Here is a 17,642-nt window from a genome sequence, read left to right as displayed (position 1 = left end):
GGGTCTGGGCGCCGAGGCCCTTGCACGATGCAGGTCTGAGTCCGTCGCCGCACATTTTCCGAGCACTCAGGTCTGCACGCAGCCAGCAGGTGTGCCCAGCCTGTGCCGCCTCGGCCCCATGCCGCCTCGGCCTGGGAGCCCAGCGTCGGCCATGGGGAACTTTGCCAAAAACTGGGGAGCCTCTGGCTGTTGGCCCCGGGAGGAGTCGGGCTGCCCGGGGCAGCAGGGGTGGGCGGGGGGCCGTGGCCCAGGCTCAGGTCTTCTCTGTCCAGCAAATATCCATGGCTGGACAACATTCAGGCACCACCCCAACTGCTGTGCTGAGACCTCCCCTCGCCAGGGACACCAGGTCCCGTGGAGCAGAGGACACCAGCCCTCCCATCTGAGGGGACATCTTCCACACACACGTGTGCCAGTCCATGCGTCTGTCAGGGTGTGAGGACCACAGCCAGAGGCTGCTCCAGGCCGCCGGCGCCCCTGGATGTGTCGATGGCCAGCATTGTCCTGGGGGGACACGCCAGGCAGGGAGGCGTGGCCCCAGCCCCCGTGTCCAGCGTCCCAGGTCACGTGTGGGCAGGGGCAAGGCGCCTGTGGGTGGCACTCAGCTTCTCCTGCAGCGTAGCAAAGGCTGGCCGCTCCTCAGGGCTGCCCTTCCAGCACTCCAGCATGAGCGTGTAGACCTCCACAGGGCAGGGGGCCGGGCGTGGCAGCCGGTACCCTCGCGTGACCTGCCGCAGGGTCTCGTGGTTGCTCAGTCCTGCAGAGGGGCCACAAGAAGGGCTGGGCAGGGCTGCCTTGCCTCTGCGCAGGGTCACAGTGCACACCTCCCCCTAGCTCCTGGCCAGACCTGGCCCAGCAGGTGGCCTGGAGGCATGGTGCCCCTTCTGGAATCGGGGACTCCCCGGGGCAGGCTGCGCCTCCTCCCTCAGACTACATAGGCCTTGTTGAGACCTTGCCTCCTCCCTCAGGCTCCCTTGCAGCCCACCTTCATAGGGACACTGGCCATAGGTGAAAACCTCATAGAGCAGAACTCCAAAAGACCAGACGTCCGACTTCTGCGAGTAGATGCGATAGTTGGCCGCCTCGGGCGCCGTCCACTTGACGGGGATCTTGGAACTGCTGCTTGGGGAGTAGATGTCGTCCTGGGTGTGGGGAGACCAGGGTGGGTGGGCCGAGTGGCTCCCTCCCCTCTGAGCCACGGCGTGGTTGGGGGCCCCAGCCCGAACCGACCTTGAGCAGCCGGGCCAGGCCAAAGTCAGCCACCTTGCATGCCAGGTCGTCACCAACGAGCACGTTCCTGGCCGCCAGGTCACGGTGTACGATGCGTCGACCCTCCAGGTAGCTCATGCCCTCGGCCACCTGGCAGGCAAAGCTCAGCAGGAGAGGCAGGCCCAGGGCCCGTCCCTCGGGGCCTGTGGGGCAAGGCGGACGGTCAGGGGGGCAGGGTCTGCACTGTCACCTCCCCCCATGCCTCAGTGTCCTCACCCTCAGATGGGGTGAGAGCAGTGCCCCCAGCCCAGGCCACGCAGCGGGAAGGGGCCATGCTGTGCAGTGACTGCTCCTGGGCCCCCAGAGAGACCAGAGCCGGGGAGGGGCACAGGAATGGGGATGGGGACACCGATGCACCCAAGCCCACTGCTCACGGCTCCACCCGGAGCACAAGGCTCTGACTGCGCCCCGGGGCCCGAACCCATGGGCCAGAGCCCACCACACCCCTCTGAGCCTCGGACGGTCGAGCCTGGTGCAGCCTCGAAGGGTCACAGCTGTGCACGGAAGCCTGGGCCCCCCGGACAGTCACCAGCGGGGGGGCGGGGAGCCAGCCACTCACTCCCCAGGAAGGCCTGCAGGCTGCCCTTGCGCATGAGCTCCGTGACGATGTACACGGGCCGGCCTGCCGAGCACACGGCGTGCAGCTGGATGAGACGCTCGTGCCTCAGGCTCTTGAGGGTCTGGATCTCCTTGCTGAGGTCCGCGAGCTTCATGTAGGCTGCGGAGAGGGCACGGCTTCAGGACCCACCCACACCACCCTGTGGCTGCCCCAGGGCTCCAGGGGTCCAAGGGCAGGGCGGGCAGGGGCCAGCAGGCCTCACCCACCTGACTTGATGACCTTGACGGCCACTGGTGTGGAGCCAAGCCACAGGCCTTCCCACACCTCCCCAAAGTAGCCTTCACCCAGCTTCCTCCGCAGGGCAAACTCGGAGTGAGGCCGCTCCCACTCGTCCTGCTGGGGGGTTTTCTGAGGGGGTGGGGGACACTCCGGGCCTCTGCCTGCTGCTCCCTGGAAAGGGGGCGGCGGTGTCTCCCAGAGCGCCAGGCCTCCAGCCCCTCTGCCTGGCCAAGGCCAGGGCAGCCAGGTGTGGACCTCCTGAAGCCTGGCCCTAAGTGGCACCTTTGCTGGGGGTGGACACCCACCCACGAATAGTCATTACCACCGGGCCAGGCTGTCATTAGCAACCGGAGCAACTGGATTGCTGCCTGGCCCCCGGCAGGATGGCTGGGCCCTGAGAGCCGGGGTGCCGCTGCCCGAGCCAGGGCACACGGCCCAGCGAGCGTCCCCTCCTACAGCTTCTGCCTGGGGCCTGCGGCTGCTGCGAGCACCCTCCCAGACGCCTCCCTAAGCTTGTCCCCAGCCCTCATGGCCCCTCTGCAGAGCTGGGTCTGGGCCTGGGGGACCCTCCAGGTCTCATCCCACCCCAGCCCCAGAAGTCCCCAGAGATGGAGATGCTGCACCATTGAGGGCAAACCCAACCCCAGACAGGGCCCTGGCCGGAGTGTGGAGGTGTGGCCGGGGCTCCCAGTGCCCTCAGGCCTTTTCGGACCCCCCAGCCATGCTCAGAGACCGGCCTGGGCCTGCTGCCTGGCTCACAGCCCCGGATGTGTGCCGGCCATTGGGGCCGGAGGTGCTTCCGGGGCCTGGCCCACCTGGGGCACAGAGGGCTGCAGCAGCGGGCTCTGGGTCAGCTTCCAGCTGGTCTTGTAGAAGGCAAGCAGCTCCTCCAGGCTGGGGAAGAGCCGGCCCTTCTGCAGGTAGAGACCATCGGCCGTCGTGGAGATGCGGTAGTGGTGGACTTTGGCCTGTGCCCGCACTGGGAGTGGACACAGGTGAGGGCCGCGTCTCTGCGGCAGCCTGCCCCTGACCCTCCCAGCACCCTGGCCGGGTAAGCACCACAACCTTCCCTGGGCCGGGCTCAGGTCAGGCCTCGGCGCCTCTCAGGAAAGTGGGGGGTGTGGGCAGCTGCAAGCTGGGGGGCAGTGAGGGGGGCGCAGGGCGGGCACTCGGGGGACACCCAGCGCATGGATGAGCCCGAGAGTGAGCGGACGTGAGAGGGGAGGGTGAGTGAGGAGAGAGCCCTGGTGGGGGATGGGCAGGGAGGGAAGGGGGAGGGGCCGGTGAGTAAGCCTGCGGGCGGGCAGAGCAGGCGAGGGACGTGAGGTGCCCAGGCCTGACGTGGGGCCGGCAAGGCCTGGGGAGCCTGACCCCGAGGTCAGCGTGGGGACAGAGGCGCGAGCAGCCGTCCGGTACCTGACAGCGAGTAGTCCCCACGGCTGCTCTCGCTGGGCCGGACAAGGAAGGCGCCCGGGGCGCTGGCTGGAGACAGGAGCAGCTGCTGGGCGCGGGCGCGGCTCATGCCGCTGAAGTACCAGCTGCGAAGGGCGGGCGCGGCGGTCATCCCCGGGCGGACAGACGGACCCTGCCCCCATGAGGCCTGAGCGCGACGCCGCTGTCGCTCAGGAACCAGGGGCTCCCAGAGCCCAGGGCAGGGGTCCCGGCCCCAGGTCTGCACCTGCCCCTAGCCCTCGGTGCCCCCACCTCTGGAGTCATCAGGGAGGCCCTCTTGGGCCAACACAGAGCTCCCACTGCCACCGACGGTGACCTGAGTCTGGTGAGACCGTCCGTCCACACATCTCGGCCCGGAGTGCCCGTTAACCTTGCTCCCAGAAGGACCCAACCCCAGCCAGGGGCTGACCTACCAAGCTCAAGACTGCCGAGCCCCTACTGGAGGGGGGGTCCACTGGGAGCCTGGGGGCCCCGATGAGCCGCCCCGGCCTACAGAGAGGTGGGCCGTGGGGCCAGCAAAAGCTCGTCCAGGAAGGCCCTGGGGGAGGCGGCGGCGCCAGGCTGGGCAGGGGATCCGGGGAGGCTGGAGGAGGCTCAGAGCATCCCATGTCTGCGGGAAGGGGCCCTGCCTGGTGCAGGCCAGCCCGAGCCCCTGGCCCTCCGCATCTACAGAGATGCTCCCCCTCTGGGCACACAGGCAGCAGGGGCTCCCAGGGGCCTGCTCCTCAGTCTGAGGGAGTTCCCCAAGTCCAGGAGCCCACACAGCTGCGCATGGACAAGGACAGGGGAGAGCCTGCTGGGACCCCCGGCTGACACCCCACCTGGGCTGTGGTCACCCAAGTCATACCACGTGCATCTCCCCGGCTCCACATTCTTAGAAGGAGAGCAGGACGGTCCCTGGCCCCAGCCCATCTCCTGTGTCTGCTTCTCAAGGTCCAGTGAGGAGAACCCCACGCCTGAGTCGGCTTCCCAGCCTGAAACCTCCTGCTTCCTGCGGATTCTGGGGACCCTGGGGCAGGAGGCCTGCTCCCTAAAGGAGAGCTTCAACCACTCGGGGAACAGCCCTGTGCGCATGACCCTTGTCCCCTCTAAGGTGGGGGAAACCCCGGGCTCGGAGGGCCAGGGGGCTAGCTCTGACCCCTCGGCTGCCGGGCCAGCACTTACTCCAGAGGACCTAAAGCATGACTCAGTGAGTCGACACAGGACGGGGCCTGAAAAGATGGGGCTGGGTGGATGGGTGCCGCTGGAGCCTGGCAGGAGGCCGCGGACTGGCAGGAGGGGGACCGAGTTGCGCCCCATAAAGAGCTGCAGGGAGGGGCTGGGAACCAACGTGGCCAGAACCAACCCTGGGGCTGGGCTGAGGAGCTGCCCAGAGGGTAGAGCTGGAGACTGAAGAGTGGGGCGATGGCAGATAGGCAGAGGCCCCCGCAACACCAGAAGGGAAGACCGGCAAGCAGGGCAGAGAAGGGTCAAGGACACGGGGACACGGGTCCCCAAGACCAGACCTGGTTGGGCAGCAGGCTTGTGGAAAGCTGACAAACTCGTTTCAAGACACACTGATTAGGAGCAAGAGGTACAGCCCCCTAAGGCCCCGGGGCTTCATCCGCCAAGGGCCCCTGCAGCCAGGCGCTGCCCTCTGGCGCCCAGCAGCCAGCAGAGCTCCCAGGGGCGGGGCCACCGAGGCCCTTCACAGGACAGCAGGGCTGCGGGGCGTACAGAGAACCAGTGCCCTCATCCCCAGCCCTCCCCCGGAGCCAAGGGCCAGGGATGTTCTGGGAGTCTCGCCCTGGGGTGGGGCAGCGGCCAGGATGACACTGGGGAAGCCTCACTATCAGGGTTGATGGTCCTCCCCCTGCCTGGCCAGTCTAGCCCTGAGGACAGATGGCCAGGTGTCTAGGGCTAATGACACCGCCAGTGTGGCCAGCCCTTTCATCCCCGGCCCAGGCAAACAGTCATTAGCACTTCCTCCCAGCACCACCCCGTTTTGACCCTCCAAGAGCAGCTCATGGACTCTGTCCTCCACTCACAGAGGGCTCTGGGCCCCTTCCTATCAGAATGGCTGCCTGGTCCTTCCCACCCCTCCCAGCAGGCTGGGCCAGGGGCGAGGGGCCGGAGTCCCCTCAGAAGGGGCCTTCCTGGGACTCAGGCTTTCCCATGCCACGTGCAAACCCCCCAGGAGGCTGTGGGAGAGCTGAGGGGCTCTGTCTCCAGAGACAGGGCCCAGGCGGAGACAGCTCACAGCTGTGCCGGGAGGCCACCCTGTCCTGCAGACCCTAAGCCTGGGCTGAGAGGTCATCTCCTCCCCAGGCCCTGTGGGAGAGCCTCTACTCTCTGCCTCCCCTCCGAATTGGAGAGTGGGTGAGCAAACGGCCAGCCCAGCCTGTGGACTGCCCAGGCCCTGGGGGCTTTGGGCATGTTGGGGGGAAATGGCTAAGCTCCGCCTACCTGCGTCTCTCGAAACAAGCCTCATTGGGAGCAATTCCAAAGGCCAGGCCAAGTGTGCCCCATACCGGGCCCGGTGCAGCAGGGAGAGATCCGGGTGAATGTGGATCAGCGAGGGGGCAGACAAGCTCTCCCCTCGGACTCAGCACATCAGCCCCTGTACCCACTGGTCACCCCCTCCTCCCTCACAGCATCTGGACAGCCTCTCTATGTCCTCACCAGGAGCCCCTGGCTCGCTGGACCATGCCCCAGAGGGCCCGCCGAGCTGCACGCCCAGCCAGTGGCGTGCACACACACTGTCCAGCTGACTCACTGCTGGCCCTGACTGCTCCTGCTGGACTCATTCCCTCTTAGCCATACTGGGACACAGTCCCTGGTGTCTGTCCCCCACCCCTGTGTGTTTGCCCACGGCTGCGTGGCAAGGCCTGGAGGGTCCTGGTCCCAGAAGGAGGGAGGAATGGAGGGAGGGAAGGAAAGCAGGACGGCTCCGGGACATGTGATCCTGGGACTCAGTCCTGCCCTTTTCCCTGACTGCCGGGGCAGGTGATACTCACGGGTGGTCTGAGAGCCTCTCCGGGGTGGCCCTGGCCAGGTGGGTGATGGGTACCAGCCCAGTACTGGGCGGGCCAGAGAGCCTTTGGGCAAAGATGTAGTCGCCCTCCTCTCTGAGGGCGCAGAGCCTGTCCCCGCGGCTGACGCTCAGCTCTGCCGAGCACCGCGCGGTGAAGTCGTAGAGCGCCCTGAAGAACTGTGGGGGCGCGGGGGGGCTGCAGGGCTCTGTGGCTGGGTGCTCTGGTTCAGCGCTGGCCGCAGGGTGGGGGAGCCCTGGGACGCCATCGTCCGGCGCGGCCACCGGCCAGATCTTGTCCCAGAAGAAGGACAGGAAGGTCAGCCGCCTCCTGAGGAAGGGCTCCATGCTCCCGGGGCCACCGGCGCGGAGCCCAGGGTCGCGCACGGGAGGGGCCGCAGCGGCGGGAAAGCGGACCAACAGAAACCAGAAGGGCCGACGGCCGCCGAGGGTCCGAGCCTCACTGCTGGCGTCCCTGGTGGCTCAGAGAGTGGGGACAGGTCACTCCAGAGAACCCTCCAACAAGGGGCGGGCAACCCCGCTCCCCGCCCGCCTCCTGGACTGGGGTTCAGACCAGGTGGGGAGCAAAGTGGCCCTCCAAGCCGCCCCGCCCCCCACGCCACACGACGGCCACTCCTGTGCTCGACCTCTGGAGGGTCTTGTCCCTCACCGCTCGGAGCCGATCTTCGGGGCTGGGGCGGGTGCGGCCCAGGACGCGCCTGGGGGCGGGGCCTCGGGGCTTCGGGGGCGGGACTTCGGGGCGGGGCCTCGGGGCGGGGCTTTGGGAGCGCAAGTGGGTCGCGGTGGGGAAGGGGGTCAGCGCAGGTGAACTACGTGCCCACCCTTGTCCTCAGAGAAATAGGGTTCCATGAACGGGGCAGCCGCCGTGCAGCACGAGCCCCTGGTTGCCTAGAAGGGAGCCGGATTTGCGTAGAAAACTGATTTCGGGGCGCCTGGGTGGCTCAGGTTGTGATCCCAGGGTGCTGGGCTGGAGCCCCGCATCAGGCTCCCTGCGAGCCTGCCTTTCCCTCTGCCTGCCGCTCACTCCCCTTGCTTCTTCTCTCTCTCTCTGCCAAATAAACAAGACCTTTAGGAAGGAAGGAAGGAAGGAAGGAAGGAAGGAAGGAAGGAAGGAAGGAAGGAAGAGGGAGGGAGGAGGGAGGGAGGGAGGAAGGAGGGAGGGAGGGAGGAAGGAGGGAGGGAGGAAGGAGGGAGGGAGGAAACAAGGAGGAAGGGAGGGAGGAGGGAGGGAGGGATGGAGGGATGGAAGGAGGGAGAGAAGAAAGGAAGAAAGGAAGGAGACTGTTCTTTAAATGTTGGTCAAATCTGTCAATATAAAAATTCTATGTAGGGCAGAGCCTTACATGCTCAGCCAGGAGGACCTGCGGCAAAGGCGGCAGCTGGGACTGCTGGGGGCAGCCTGGGACTCTGGGCGAGGGAGAGAAGCTCCCTCCACTGGGGTTGTTACAAGATAACATGGGACGGCGGGGTGCTCAGTGAGCCCCAGAAGGGCTCCATAGGTGCTGCACGGGTGATGGGCCATATGCCTTCTGGGCCACTGTGGGCCAGGAGACCCCGCCCCCCCCCCTCGCACAGCCACCGCTAGGTTGGGGGAGGCTCTGACACCCGACTCCCACCTCAGGGCTGGGAATGGGGGTGCTGTAGCACAGAAGGGTGGCGGGTGAGCCTGGGAGGGCCGGCGCCACCCCTCTTACTCAGCTCCCTGGACAGGGCCAGGCCCCTGCTCACGGAGGCACACTCTGCCTGCTGCGTCTGTTTCCTGGCCAGACCGAGAGAGCACACTCTGGTGGCCCTGGGGCTGGGTCTGTGGGAGGTGGGCTCCCAGCCCCAGGCCACCTGCATGCTCCTGCCCCTGCTGGCCTCCCTTGAGCTCAGCCCTGTCGGTACCCGTGACCGTGACGGAGCCCATCCCCTTTTGTGAGAGCCTCCTTCCCAGTCCCACCCTGGATCAACGCCTGAATGTGCGTGCTCAGTGTTTGCACATGGCCAGCAAACAGGGGTGATGACTGTTTGACCCAGGAGAAGCTGGACCCCCACTCCCTGCCCCCAGAGCCACAGCAGACCACCTCCCCCTGAAACACCCTGGGGGCTTCCTGGGGCTCACGTCCAGATGACCAGCTCGTCCAGTGTGCGAGATGTAATGTGGCAATGCGGCCAGGAGCTGGCCCTCCCCGGCATCCGAACAGCTCTCTGGGGCTCCCATGGCTTGGAGGGGGCAGCCCCCCCCGGGGGGCAGGCTCTGTGGAGCAGAGACTCATCCTGGGGAAGGTGGTCACCGAGAGGAATGCAGGCGAATTACAAATCCAAACAGGGAAGGGTCTGCAAGGGCCCCGAAGCCTCTACTCCACCAGCCTAGCAGGGAATCAGTCTGCCCCACCCCACCACGTGCCTCTCCCTGTGCGGCTCCTCTCCTGGGAAACCACACTTCGAGCCTCTGGCCCCTTCGGCTGCAGGAAGGCCCTCTCAGGTCATGGAGGGTCCTGCTTGTGCTGACCGTGCTTGATCAAGTGCTCAGAACACTGGTCATGGATTCCTCCTGGACACTCCCAGACCCTCAGAGCCATAGTGACCCAGCTGCTAGGACTCAGCACACCCCACCTGGTGCCCAAGGCAGGCAGGGAGGGACCTCCTCAGTCCTCGGGCCTCCATGCTCAGCACCCAGGCCTCCTGTCGGCCCAAGCAAAGCCCAGAGAGTGAATGGGGGGGGGGGTCCGGAGTGCAGTGGGTTGTGCTGCAAAGCTCCTCCCCCTCCCCCGCCCCCGCAGTGCCATCCTACAGAAACAAGGTTCTGTGCACTCTCCTTGAGGTCAGAGCAGGGACATTTTCCAGCAGGAACACGTGCTGGGCGGTGGGGGCCTGGCTTGTCAGGAATGCCTGGCCCATCCCCAGGTGACGGTCCCCAGAGGGAGAGAGGCTCCTCTTCGCCTGTCCCCAGACAGTGGGCTCTGCAGGGAGCACCCCATGCATGGCCATGTCTCTGCCAGGGCCCTCCTCCATCCCGTCACCCCCAAGTCCCCAGAGCACCTCTCTTCACTCATCGGTCCCCTCCAAGCAGCCTATGGCCCTTGTGCGCACACACTCCAGGCCAGGGGGCCGGCAGCAAGAGCCACTTTTTTTTTTTTTTAAGATTTTATTTATTTGACACAGAGAGAGAGATCACAAGCAGGCAGAGAGGCAGGCAGAGAGAGAGGGGGAAGCAGGCTCCCCGCCAAGCAGAGAGCCTGATGCGGGGCTCGATCCCAGGACCCTGGGATGATGACTTGAGCCGAAGGCAGAGGCTTAACCCACCAAGCCACACAGGTGCCCCCTTTTTTTTTTTTTTAAGATTTATTTGTTTGACAGACAGAGCAAGCACGGGTAGGCAGAGCAGCAGACAGAGGCAGAGGGAGAAGCAGGCTCTCTGCGAGCAGGGGGCCCAACACGGGGCTCGATCCCAGGACCTTGGAATCATGACCCGAGCCACAGGCAGACGCTTAACCGACAGAGCCCCCCAGGCACCCCAAGTGCCACCTCTGTCTGTCCGTCTTGCTGTCAGCAGCTATTAGAGTTGCCTCACCCTGCTGGCCCTCCAAGCTCCAACATCCCTGCCTCACCTTACGCACCTGGCTCCGCAGCGCCCAGGCCCCAAGGACGACCCTGCCCTGACCCAGCCACTCTCGAATCCCGCTGTCAGTCTCACTAGCCGTACGACCTCAGGGAAGGTGCTAGACCTCACTGCCTCCATGTCCCCATCTCTAAGAGCACTGAGCCTGCAGGGGCCGGGTGAAGGTTCCGACCAGTTCTTCTGGCAGCCCAGAGCAGCCCACCATGGAGAACACACTCTGGGGTCTGTGGGGGATAGACCCCAGAGCGTAAGACACACACACGCGCGCGCGCGCGCACACACACACACACACACACACACACACACACGGTGATCTCACCACCACCAGGCTCCCACCCTCATGGCTCCTAAGGCTCAGGGCAGCACAGCTTGGTACCGTGCATCATAGCAGGGACCGCCGCTTGGAGGTGGGAGGAAATATGCCCGGCGGAGGGTCCCGAAGGCTGCGTGCCGGCCGCTCCTTCACACGGTGGCTTCAGAAGCCGAGAGGCCAGTAGTGCTGCTGGCGGAGAGGAGTGGTTGGGGGGCTGCTCGAGGCAATGTGGGGGTCCCTGGGGGCAGACCAGTCCTGTATCTCACTGTGTCACTCTCAGTATCCTGGGTGACCTTCCATGACCAGATGTTCTGACAGATGTTTCCACTGGGGAAATAGAACAAGAATCGTGGGAGCTTCGTGTTGTTTCTTACAACTGCGTGTGAGTCTATAATTCTCCTAAAATTAAGAATTTAATTTTTTAAGTTAAATAGAAAAAAGGGGTGGGGCCAAGGAGGTGGCAGAGGTCCAAGACGTGCTTGGCGCAGAAGAGCAGGGGAGAGGGGAGTCTCTCTGTCCCTCCTTATGGGTGGGCTGCAGGGTGGGGGGTGTCTTCCTCTTTTCCCCACCTTCTAGTGCCAGCCTCCCCGTCAGCCCTCAGACAGCACCCCCTCTTGCCGCATAACAGCTAGCATTTCCTGGGAGCCCAAAACAGGGAGAGGAGGGCAGAAATGGCCACCCCCCGCCCCAGATCGGACCTCCTGGGGCCTCCACGCCCACCCAGCTCTGGATGAATTGATGCACCGCTTGCCAGGGAAGCCTCCTCCCAAGAATGGGGTCACCCGGGGGGGTACAATTGTGGGACAGGGCAGGCTCTGGACATAAGGACAGACTGGCAGAGGAGCTGAGGGACTGATGCCCTATCCTGGAAGGGGCCCACCACTGTCCTCCCCGCCTGCCCCCAGGGCAGAGACACCCATAGGCAGGACATCCCTCCCTCCCTCCCCCATCCTCCCCAGGGTGGTCCGCCTAGTGCCAGACCACTGCCCCGGGGAGCCCCAACTTGCTGAGAGATCCCAGAGGTCCTGGGCCACCTGGGGTCTAGAGATGGGGTTCAAGGAGGGAGCTGAGAACTCGTCTGACGGGCTCCCTGGAGCCGTGGAGACCCCTCTGTCCAGACCCAGGTGAGGAGTGTCAGCCCAGGCCAGGTACTGCGGGCAGAAGTGGCAGCTCCCATCCCAGCTCTACTGGGCTGCTCCCATTCCCTGGGTGACAGTTCATTCGTGAGTTCACTGCTGCTCCCCCCAGTTCTTCCCAGGGGTTCCTGGAGCGGGGCACAGGCTGCGACGGGGAACAGGAGCGCTCTTCCCTGAGTTCACCCCTCAAGCCTGGACTAAGCCCCGTGCGCACAGGACTGCGGGACAAGGGTCCCCGCTAAGCCGCCAGCCTCAGTTTACTCGGCTCTGCTGAACCCTACTTTAGGCTTGGCAAGAATAGCCACTTGCGGTGGTTCCCAATTCGGGTGCGGCTCCCCCGGGAGGAACCAGTTTCCCCAGGGAGGGAGCGAAGCCTAAGGACAGTTCTGTCCACCTGAGACCCGGGTGGAGGGTGGGGTCGGGGGCCGGAGGAGGGGCTCCTAGAGTCCGAGTCCCAGTCCGGGTCTTGGGATCAGACAGCGCCCCCCCCGCCCCCGCCCCGCGCGGTCTTCCCTGAGCTCTTCAAGTGGACTCCCCACCTGGCGGGGTCTCCTCGCACCCCGGGGTCCTGGGCTACCGCCCCACCCTGCCCCCACCCCTGGGCCGGGCGGGGCGTCACAGAGGCCGGCGGTCCCCATGGCAACCCGCGGGAAGCGGCGGCGCGCGCTGGGCGCACAGTCAGCCGGTTGGCTCTCTCCGCTCCGGGAGGCAGGGCAAGTGGGCGCGCTGGAGGCTGGAGGCTGGGCGCGGGCCGGGGAGGCGGGCTGCGGGCTGCTGGCTGGGAAGGGGAGAGGGAGGTCTGGGGGCTTCTGGAAGGCCCAGGAGGCTGTAAGTCTGGGACCCGGGCCAGAGCACAGAGCGGCCCCCTCCCGAACGCACGACCAGCCCCTCTGGGATTTTCCAACCGAGAGACTGTTGGCTACTGGGAAACCTCCCTGAACCCACAGTCAGACCTGGGGCCAAAGCGGAACTTAGGCTAGGATTCCTGGGGTCATGCTTCGCCTCATCCCAGACACCCTCTCTGTTGTACCCAGGGCCTGGTCTGGTTTCTCTGCCCCAGGAAGGTATAGAGCTGGCCTCTGGGGAGGCAGGCAGACTTGGGTCCCAACTTTATTGCCACTTAGCAGTGTGGCCTTGGGCAGTCACCTGGCCTGTCAGCTTTCTTGGTAGCTCATCCAGACCTTGGGTTGCCGGGACCACACGAGCTCTCAAGTGAAGCCGCTGGCCCAGCTGTGTGAAGGGGTTGCCTCACCGTCCTTGGGGGCGGCTGGGACCAATCCAGCCAGATTGCTGGCCCCTTCTCCAAGGAGCCCCAGCTTACAGAGCCAGTCCCCACAGCCCCCCAGAGGTGGGAGCCCAGGCAGGGGTAGCACAGGAGAGTCCGGCCCTAGAGCTGATGGGGGGCCTCAAACCCTGAGCTGAGAGCAAGCTACAAGGCATTTTCACCTCAGGCCCCCGTCTGTGAGATGGGGTGACAGGACCTCACCACTGAGGGGCTTCAAGGCATAGAGTGGGGTTCAATCACTAGAAGTTGGGGCCTGGGGCCGCCCTGCCTCCTTCACCAGCTCCAGCCACCGCCTGGCCTTGTCTTTGGGTGAGCCCTGGCCCTTTGCTCTGACCCGCAGTGAAAGGGAGGCACAGAAGGTCCACAGGGACATGGTGTCCCCCAGGGGGAGTCCGGTGCCCCACAGACAGGATCACACTGACCCCTGTCAGCAACGAGGAAGCGCCTTCACCCCATTCACATGACGACCTGAGGCTGTGGCCAGGCCACACAGCTGGTCAGTGGCTGTCCAGAGCCCATTGTGTCAGCCCGTCCCCGTGTCCCTGTGTCATCACAATGGACAATCAGTAAAGGGGCTGCCCCTCAGCGTCCACATCTATCTGGGTCGGCCACTGGCCCTCTTGGCCCCCCGGCAGCCTCTTCCCAGAGAGACATGCTCTCCCCATGAGCTCTTCCCCCGCGGAGGGACAGAGGGCCCAGTATGGACGGCAGTGGGCCTGAAGCCACACCTGCCTGCGCACACCCGCGCTGTGACTGAGTAAGCCGGGGGGGGGTTGGCAGAGCCCCGTGGGCCGCATCCGCTCACACCACCCCCCTCCACCCCCTGCTCCCAGACATGAGCTTCCGGGTGCCGGGCCCGGGCCTGGGCAAGATGAAGCCGGACAGTGCACAGTCCTCCCTGGACCAGGAGGAGGCCGAGGAGGCGGAGGACCGGCAGCTGCTGGAGCCGGAGGCGTGGCGGGCCTACATGGAGCGCCGCACCGCGCTGCGCGAGTTCCTGACCGCGGACCTGAGCCCGCACCTGCTCAGGCGCCACCATGGGCGCATGGAGCTGCTCCAGAAGTGCTCCTTCCACATCGAGATCCTCCCCAAGCACCTGGCCCTGGGCGACCAGAACCCCCTGGTGCTGCCCAGCACCATGCTCCAGCTCATCGACCCCTGGAAGTTCCAGCGCATGAAGAAGGTGGGCACCGCCCAGACCAAGATCCAGCTCCTGCTGCTCGGGGACCTGCTGGAGCAGCTGGACCGGGGCCGCGCCGAGCTGGGCGCCCTTCTGGAGTCGCCCGACCCGAGACCCTTCCTGGCGGGCTGGGGGCTGGTGGCGCAGAGGCTGGCGGAGCTGTCGGCCGTCATGGACAGCTTCCTGGCCATGATGGTGCCTGGGCGCCTGCACATGAAGCACCGCCTGGTGTCCGACATCGGCGCCACCAAGATCCCGCACATCCGGCTGATGCTGAGCACCAAGATGCCCGTCATGTTCGACCGCAAGGGGTCGGTGGCCCACCGGGACTGGGCCAGCCTGCGCTGGTTTGTCACCATCCAGCCGGCGGCCCCCGAGCAGTTTGAGTTGCGCTTCAAGCTGCTGGACCCGCGGACGCAGCAGGAGTCCACGCAGTGCGGCACCATCCCCGTGGCGGCCTGTGCCTTCGACATCCACAACCTGCTGCCCAACCGCTCCTACAGGTTCACGGTCAAGAGAGCAGAGAGCTACACGCTGGTGTACGAGCCGTGGCGGGACAGCCTCACCCTGCAGACCAGGCCGGGGCCCCCAGAAGGGCCCAGCCCTAGTCGGCTAGGCAAGCCAGGCTTGCCCCTGACCGCACTTTCTGAGAGATGATTTTCTAATATTTATCCACTAATAAAGACTATAAACACACACACACAACTAAAGAAACAAACCTTACGTTTGACAGGCAGCAGCCGCCATGGGAGTGTTGCTCAGATGCTGTCCAGCCCAACCCCCAGCCCCAGGCCCCCCAGGCTCCTGCTCCCTTCGCCAGGGGGCACCCCAGGCTGCACCTTCCAGGATAGCTGCCCCTGGAGCGAGATGAGCAGCCTGAGAGCTTCTCCAAGGGGCCCTGCTGTGTCTGCCCCTCCCGCATCTCCCCGCTCCCTCTCTGGCACAGTAAGCAGCCCTGCGGCCTTGGCACTGTCCCTGGCTACCTTGCCCTGTGTCCCAGGCCAGGGTTCCCCAAGGGGAACAATAACCTCATTGGGGGCAGTCGTGCTCCATCCTGTGGCTCCCAGCATCACTGGAGTCAGGGTCGTGGGTGCCCAGACCAAGAGGACGTTTTGTCTTTTAAATGACAAAGTCTTCTCCCAAAAAGGAGCTGAACCACATCTGTGCTCCTCTCCCAAGGTGGGTTAGGGCCCGAGGCAAGGGAGTCCGGCAGAGGGCCTCCCCGGGATGCAGGCTGGTGCCCAGCTCTTGTGGGGTGGCCCTCCCCACCAGCCGCCACGCCCAGCCCCCAGAAGGGGACCAGCCCCTCACTGCTGCCTCCAGAGGCTGTCCTTGCCCCGGGCAAGGCCATGCCACCACCAGTATACCAGCAGTTCCCTCATTCCCCACGCTCACGTCCAGGTCCTGACACAGGTGAGGCGAAGATCGGCATCTGTCTGCTGCTGCAGCTGGGCTGTGTCCAGGTCCAGGAGGGACAGCACTGTGTGCCGTGGCCCAGGGGAGCTGCCAGTACGCTGACCCCTCCTCCACACCCTTGTCCACCTGAGAGCCAAAGGCCTGGGCAGGCAAGATGACCAGGAACAGGGACTGCCTCCCCCACCGGCAGAGGGGTGGTTTGGAGAGAGAGCAGGTGCCCAGCTGTCCCCAGGACTCGTCCCCGCCCCCAGCTCTTGAGAGGTGGGTGGGGTCCTCCCAGGCCTCTCCAGTTCCTGACCCACTCTGTGTTACTGCACACCACTCCGGGTCAAGCCAGCCTGTCACACATTGTGGCATCGTGTGGCTATGGTGCAGGCACTCCTGGTGTTCCTCAGGGTCCAGTCACCCCAAGGCATCCTGGGGAGGGGGGATGGCAGGGGGAGGAGTCGAGAGCAGAGCCTGGTGCTCCTCCTGAGCCGCCCCCCACCCCCCCAGCGCAGTAGAGAGGGTTGGCGCAGGGGGTGGGCGGGCAGGGAGAGAAGCAAAGCTGGGCAGGGACCAGGGATGGGGCTTTGTGCCAGGTCATACCAATCCCAGCAAGAAGGGGGCAGGTTGGAGTCAGGGTTGGTGGAGGGAGGCGTTTGTGGGTAAGGCGACTGAGGGTCCTCCCGGGTCCCCGCGCCTCCAGCCGTCACCAGGGACGGCAGCTGCCCAGAGGCCAGCCCCGCGGGAGGCCCCGCTGTGAGGGCCCCGCAGCAGCAGGCCTGGCGCGCTCGCGTCTTTGAACCTCGCCCGCGCAGAAGGCCAAGCGCTTTTCCTCTGTGCGGAGCTCCGTCTGGTTCGCTGCCTTGCAGGAGAACGTGCCTGACTTGAAACCTTGAGCCCCTCTGAGACGAGGCCCGCCCTCTGCCTTCGGCCCCGCCTCACGCCGCCGCTGCGCGCCTGGGCTTGACCGCCCAGCTTCCCCGGCAGTCCGCGAGCACGCGCGGGCGTGCTCGGGGCTTCAACGCCTGCTCCTCCAAGAAGCCCTCCCTGATTCCAGGCGGAAGAGGTCCTGACTTCCTGCCTCCGGACGCCTGTTGGTCCTCCTTTCCAATGTTTTTGACCAGATGGTAAAACTCCATGCCTGTGTGGTTGGCCTAGAAGGCGGGGCCTGTCTGGCTCCCTCAGCAGTCTCACAGGGAGCACAGTGGCCTTGGAGAAGGCCTTTGACTCTTTCACTGTGTGACCTCCACACTGGTCTGATACCCGTGCAGGCCCCCAGGGAAGCCAGGCCCAGACACGCCTTCCTCTGCACAGCCGGTGCTGTTGGAGGCCTTGGGCACTGAGCAACAGACCAAACAAGGAACAGCTGGAGTTGGCTTAGAGGAAGCATGCAGCGTGCAAGTGTCCTCGGGGATCACTCAGACCCTGGGCCGCGCTGGACGCTGGCAGGGCTGGCCGCCTCGGGAACCTTGGACTCAGCCTGGGGTCAGCGTTCAGGAGGCTGGGCATGCCTGCATCTCCAGGGCCCAGCCCGTCCCTGTCGCCCATCTTTGCCCAGTCAGCCCCCAGCCAGCTTCCGCTGTCCAGCCGCAGACCCTGCTCAGCCCGCTGGCCGTGCTGTCAGCTGTGACACAGGGACAACAGCCTCTCCCAGAGCGCTTGCTTGTCCAGCACCTGGCTAGAATGGGCTCTGGATTCCTGGCAGACTCAGGAGCTACCTTACAACCCAAAACAAGAGGAGGTGCCCCCAATAAAACCTCAAACACCCAGATGTGAGAAATACATCCAGAGTAGTCTTTATAATACAATTAGTATTGAATCATATAACACAGAGTCCAAGAAAAGATATAAAAATTGGAATGTAGAAATTGATTTGTAGAAAACATCAGAACATCACTCCCCACCCGCCCCTGCCCCCCACCCTGCCCCACCGCTGGCAGAAATTTCTGCAGCAAGGCCACGGAAGGGGGGGTGCGGGGGCAAGCCCCTCCTAGTGTAAGCAGCTTGTCTGCCACATCCCCCAGGCCACAGGACGAGGATGTGCAGAGACTCTGGGTCAGAGCTGCCTTGCAGTGGGGGGTGAGGGTTTGCTGAGGGGAGGGCAGATACCAAGGCAAGAGTTTCCAGACCAGG

At 65.0% G+C, this 17,642-nt stretch overlaps 2 protein-coding genes across 2 annotated transcripts; one reads left to right on the top strand and one right to left on the bottom strand.

Moving 5' to 3' along the window:
* Positions 1-563: 563 nt before the first annotated feature.
* SRMS (src-related kinase lacking C-terminal regulatory tyrosine and N-terminal myristylation sites) lies at positions 564-7,064 on the bottom strand. The gene is made up of 8 exons (XM_032878688.1): positions 6,556-7,064; positions 3,524-3,645; positions 2,923-3,086; positions 2,095-2,278; positions 1,829-1,987; positions 1,231-1,412; positions 986-1,142; positions 564-757 (listed from the first exon to the last, which is right to left on the bottom strand). Exons 1-8 carry the CDS (start codon positions 6,915-6,917, stop codon positions 564-566), a joined length of 1,524 nt encoding a protein of 507 aa, XP_032734579.1. The 5' UTR covers positions 6,918-7,064.
* Positions 7,065-12,302: 5,238 nt separating this feature from the next.
* On the top strand, positions 12,303-14,807 carry FNDC11 (fibronectin type III domain containing 11). Its single transcript, XM_032878687.1, has 2 exons — positions 12,303-12,356; positions 13,762-14,807. Exon 2 carries the CDS (start codon positions 13,764-13,766, stop codon positions 14,763-14,765), a length of 1,002 nt encoding a protein of 333 aa, XP_032734578.1. The 5' UTR covers positions 12,303-12,356; positions 13,762-13,763; the 3' UTR covers positions 14,766-14,807.
* The last annotated feature ends 2,835 nt before the right edge of the window (positions 14,808-17,642 follow it).

Source organism: Lontra canadensis, unplaced genomic scaffold (assembly GCF_010015895.1).
Source record: "Lontra canadensis isolate GAN:19392208 unplaced genomic scaffold, GSC_riverotter_1.0 scaffold65, whole genome shotgun sequence".
Taxonomy (NCBI): Eukaryota; Metazoa; Chordata; class Mammalia; order Carnivora; family Mustelidae; genus Lontra; species Lontra canadensis.
The sequence above is the reverse complement of the archived record's forward strand: the minus strand, read 5'-3'. Positions and strand labels throughout refer to the sequence as shown.

Bases quoted from the DNA above. Each gene is read 5' to 3' on its own strand.
- FNDC11 (XM_032878687.1), top strand. From the start codon at position 13,764: ATGAGCTTCCGGGTGCCGGGCCCGGGCCTGGGCAAGATGAAGCCGGAC.
- SRMS (XM_032878688.1), bottom strand. From the start codon at position 6,917: ATGGAGCCCTTCCTCAGGAGGCGGCTGACCTTCCTGTCCTTCTTCTGG. The intron at 3,646-6,555 runs GTGAGTATCACC...CGCCCTTCGCAG, and splicing joins GAGAGGCTCTCAGACCACCC to CTGGTACTTCAGCGGCATGA. The intron at 1,988-2,094 runs GTGGGTGAGGCC...CCCTCTCCGCAG, and splicing joins CGTCAAGGTCATCAAGTCAG to CCTACATGAAGCTCGCGGAC.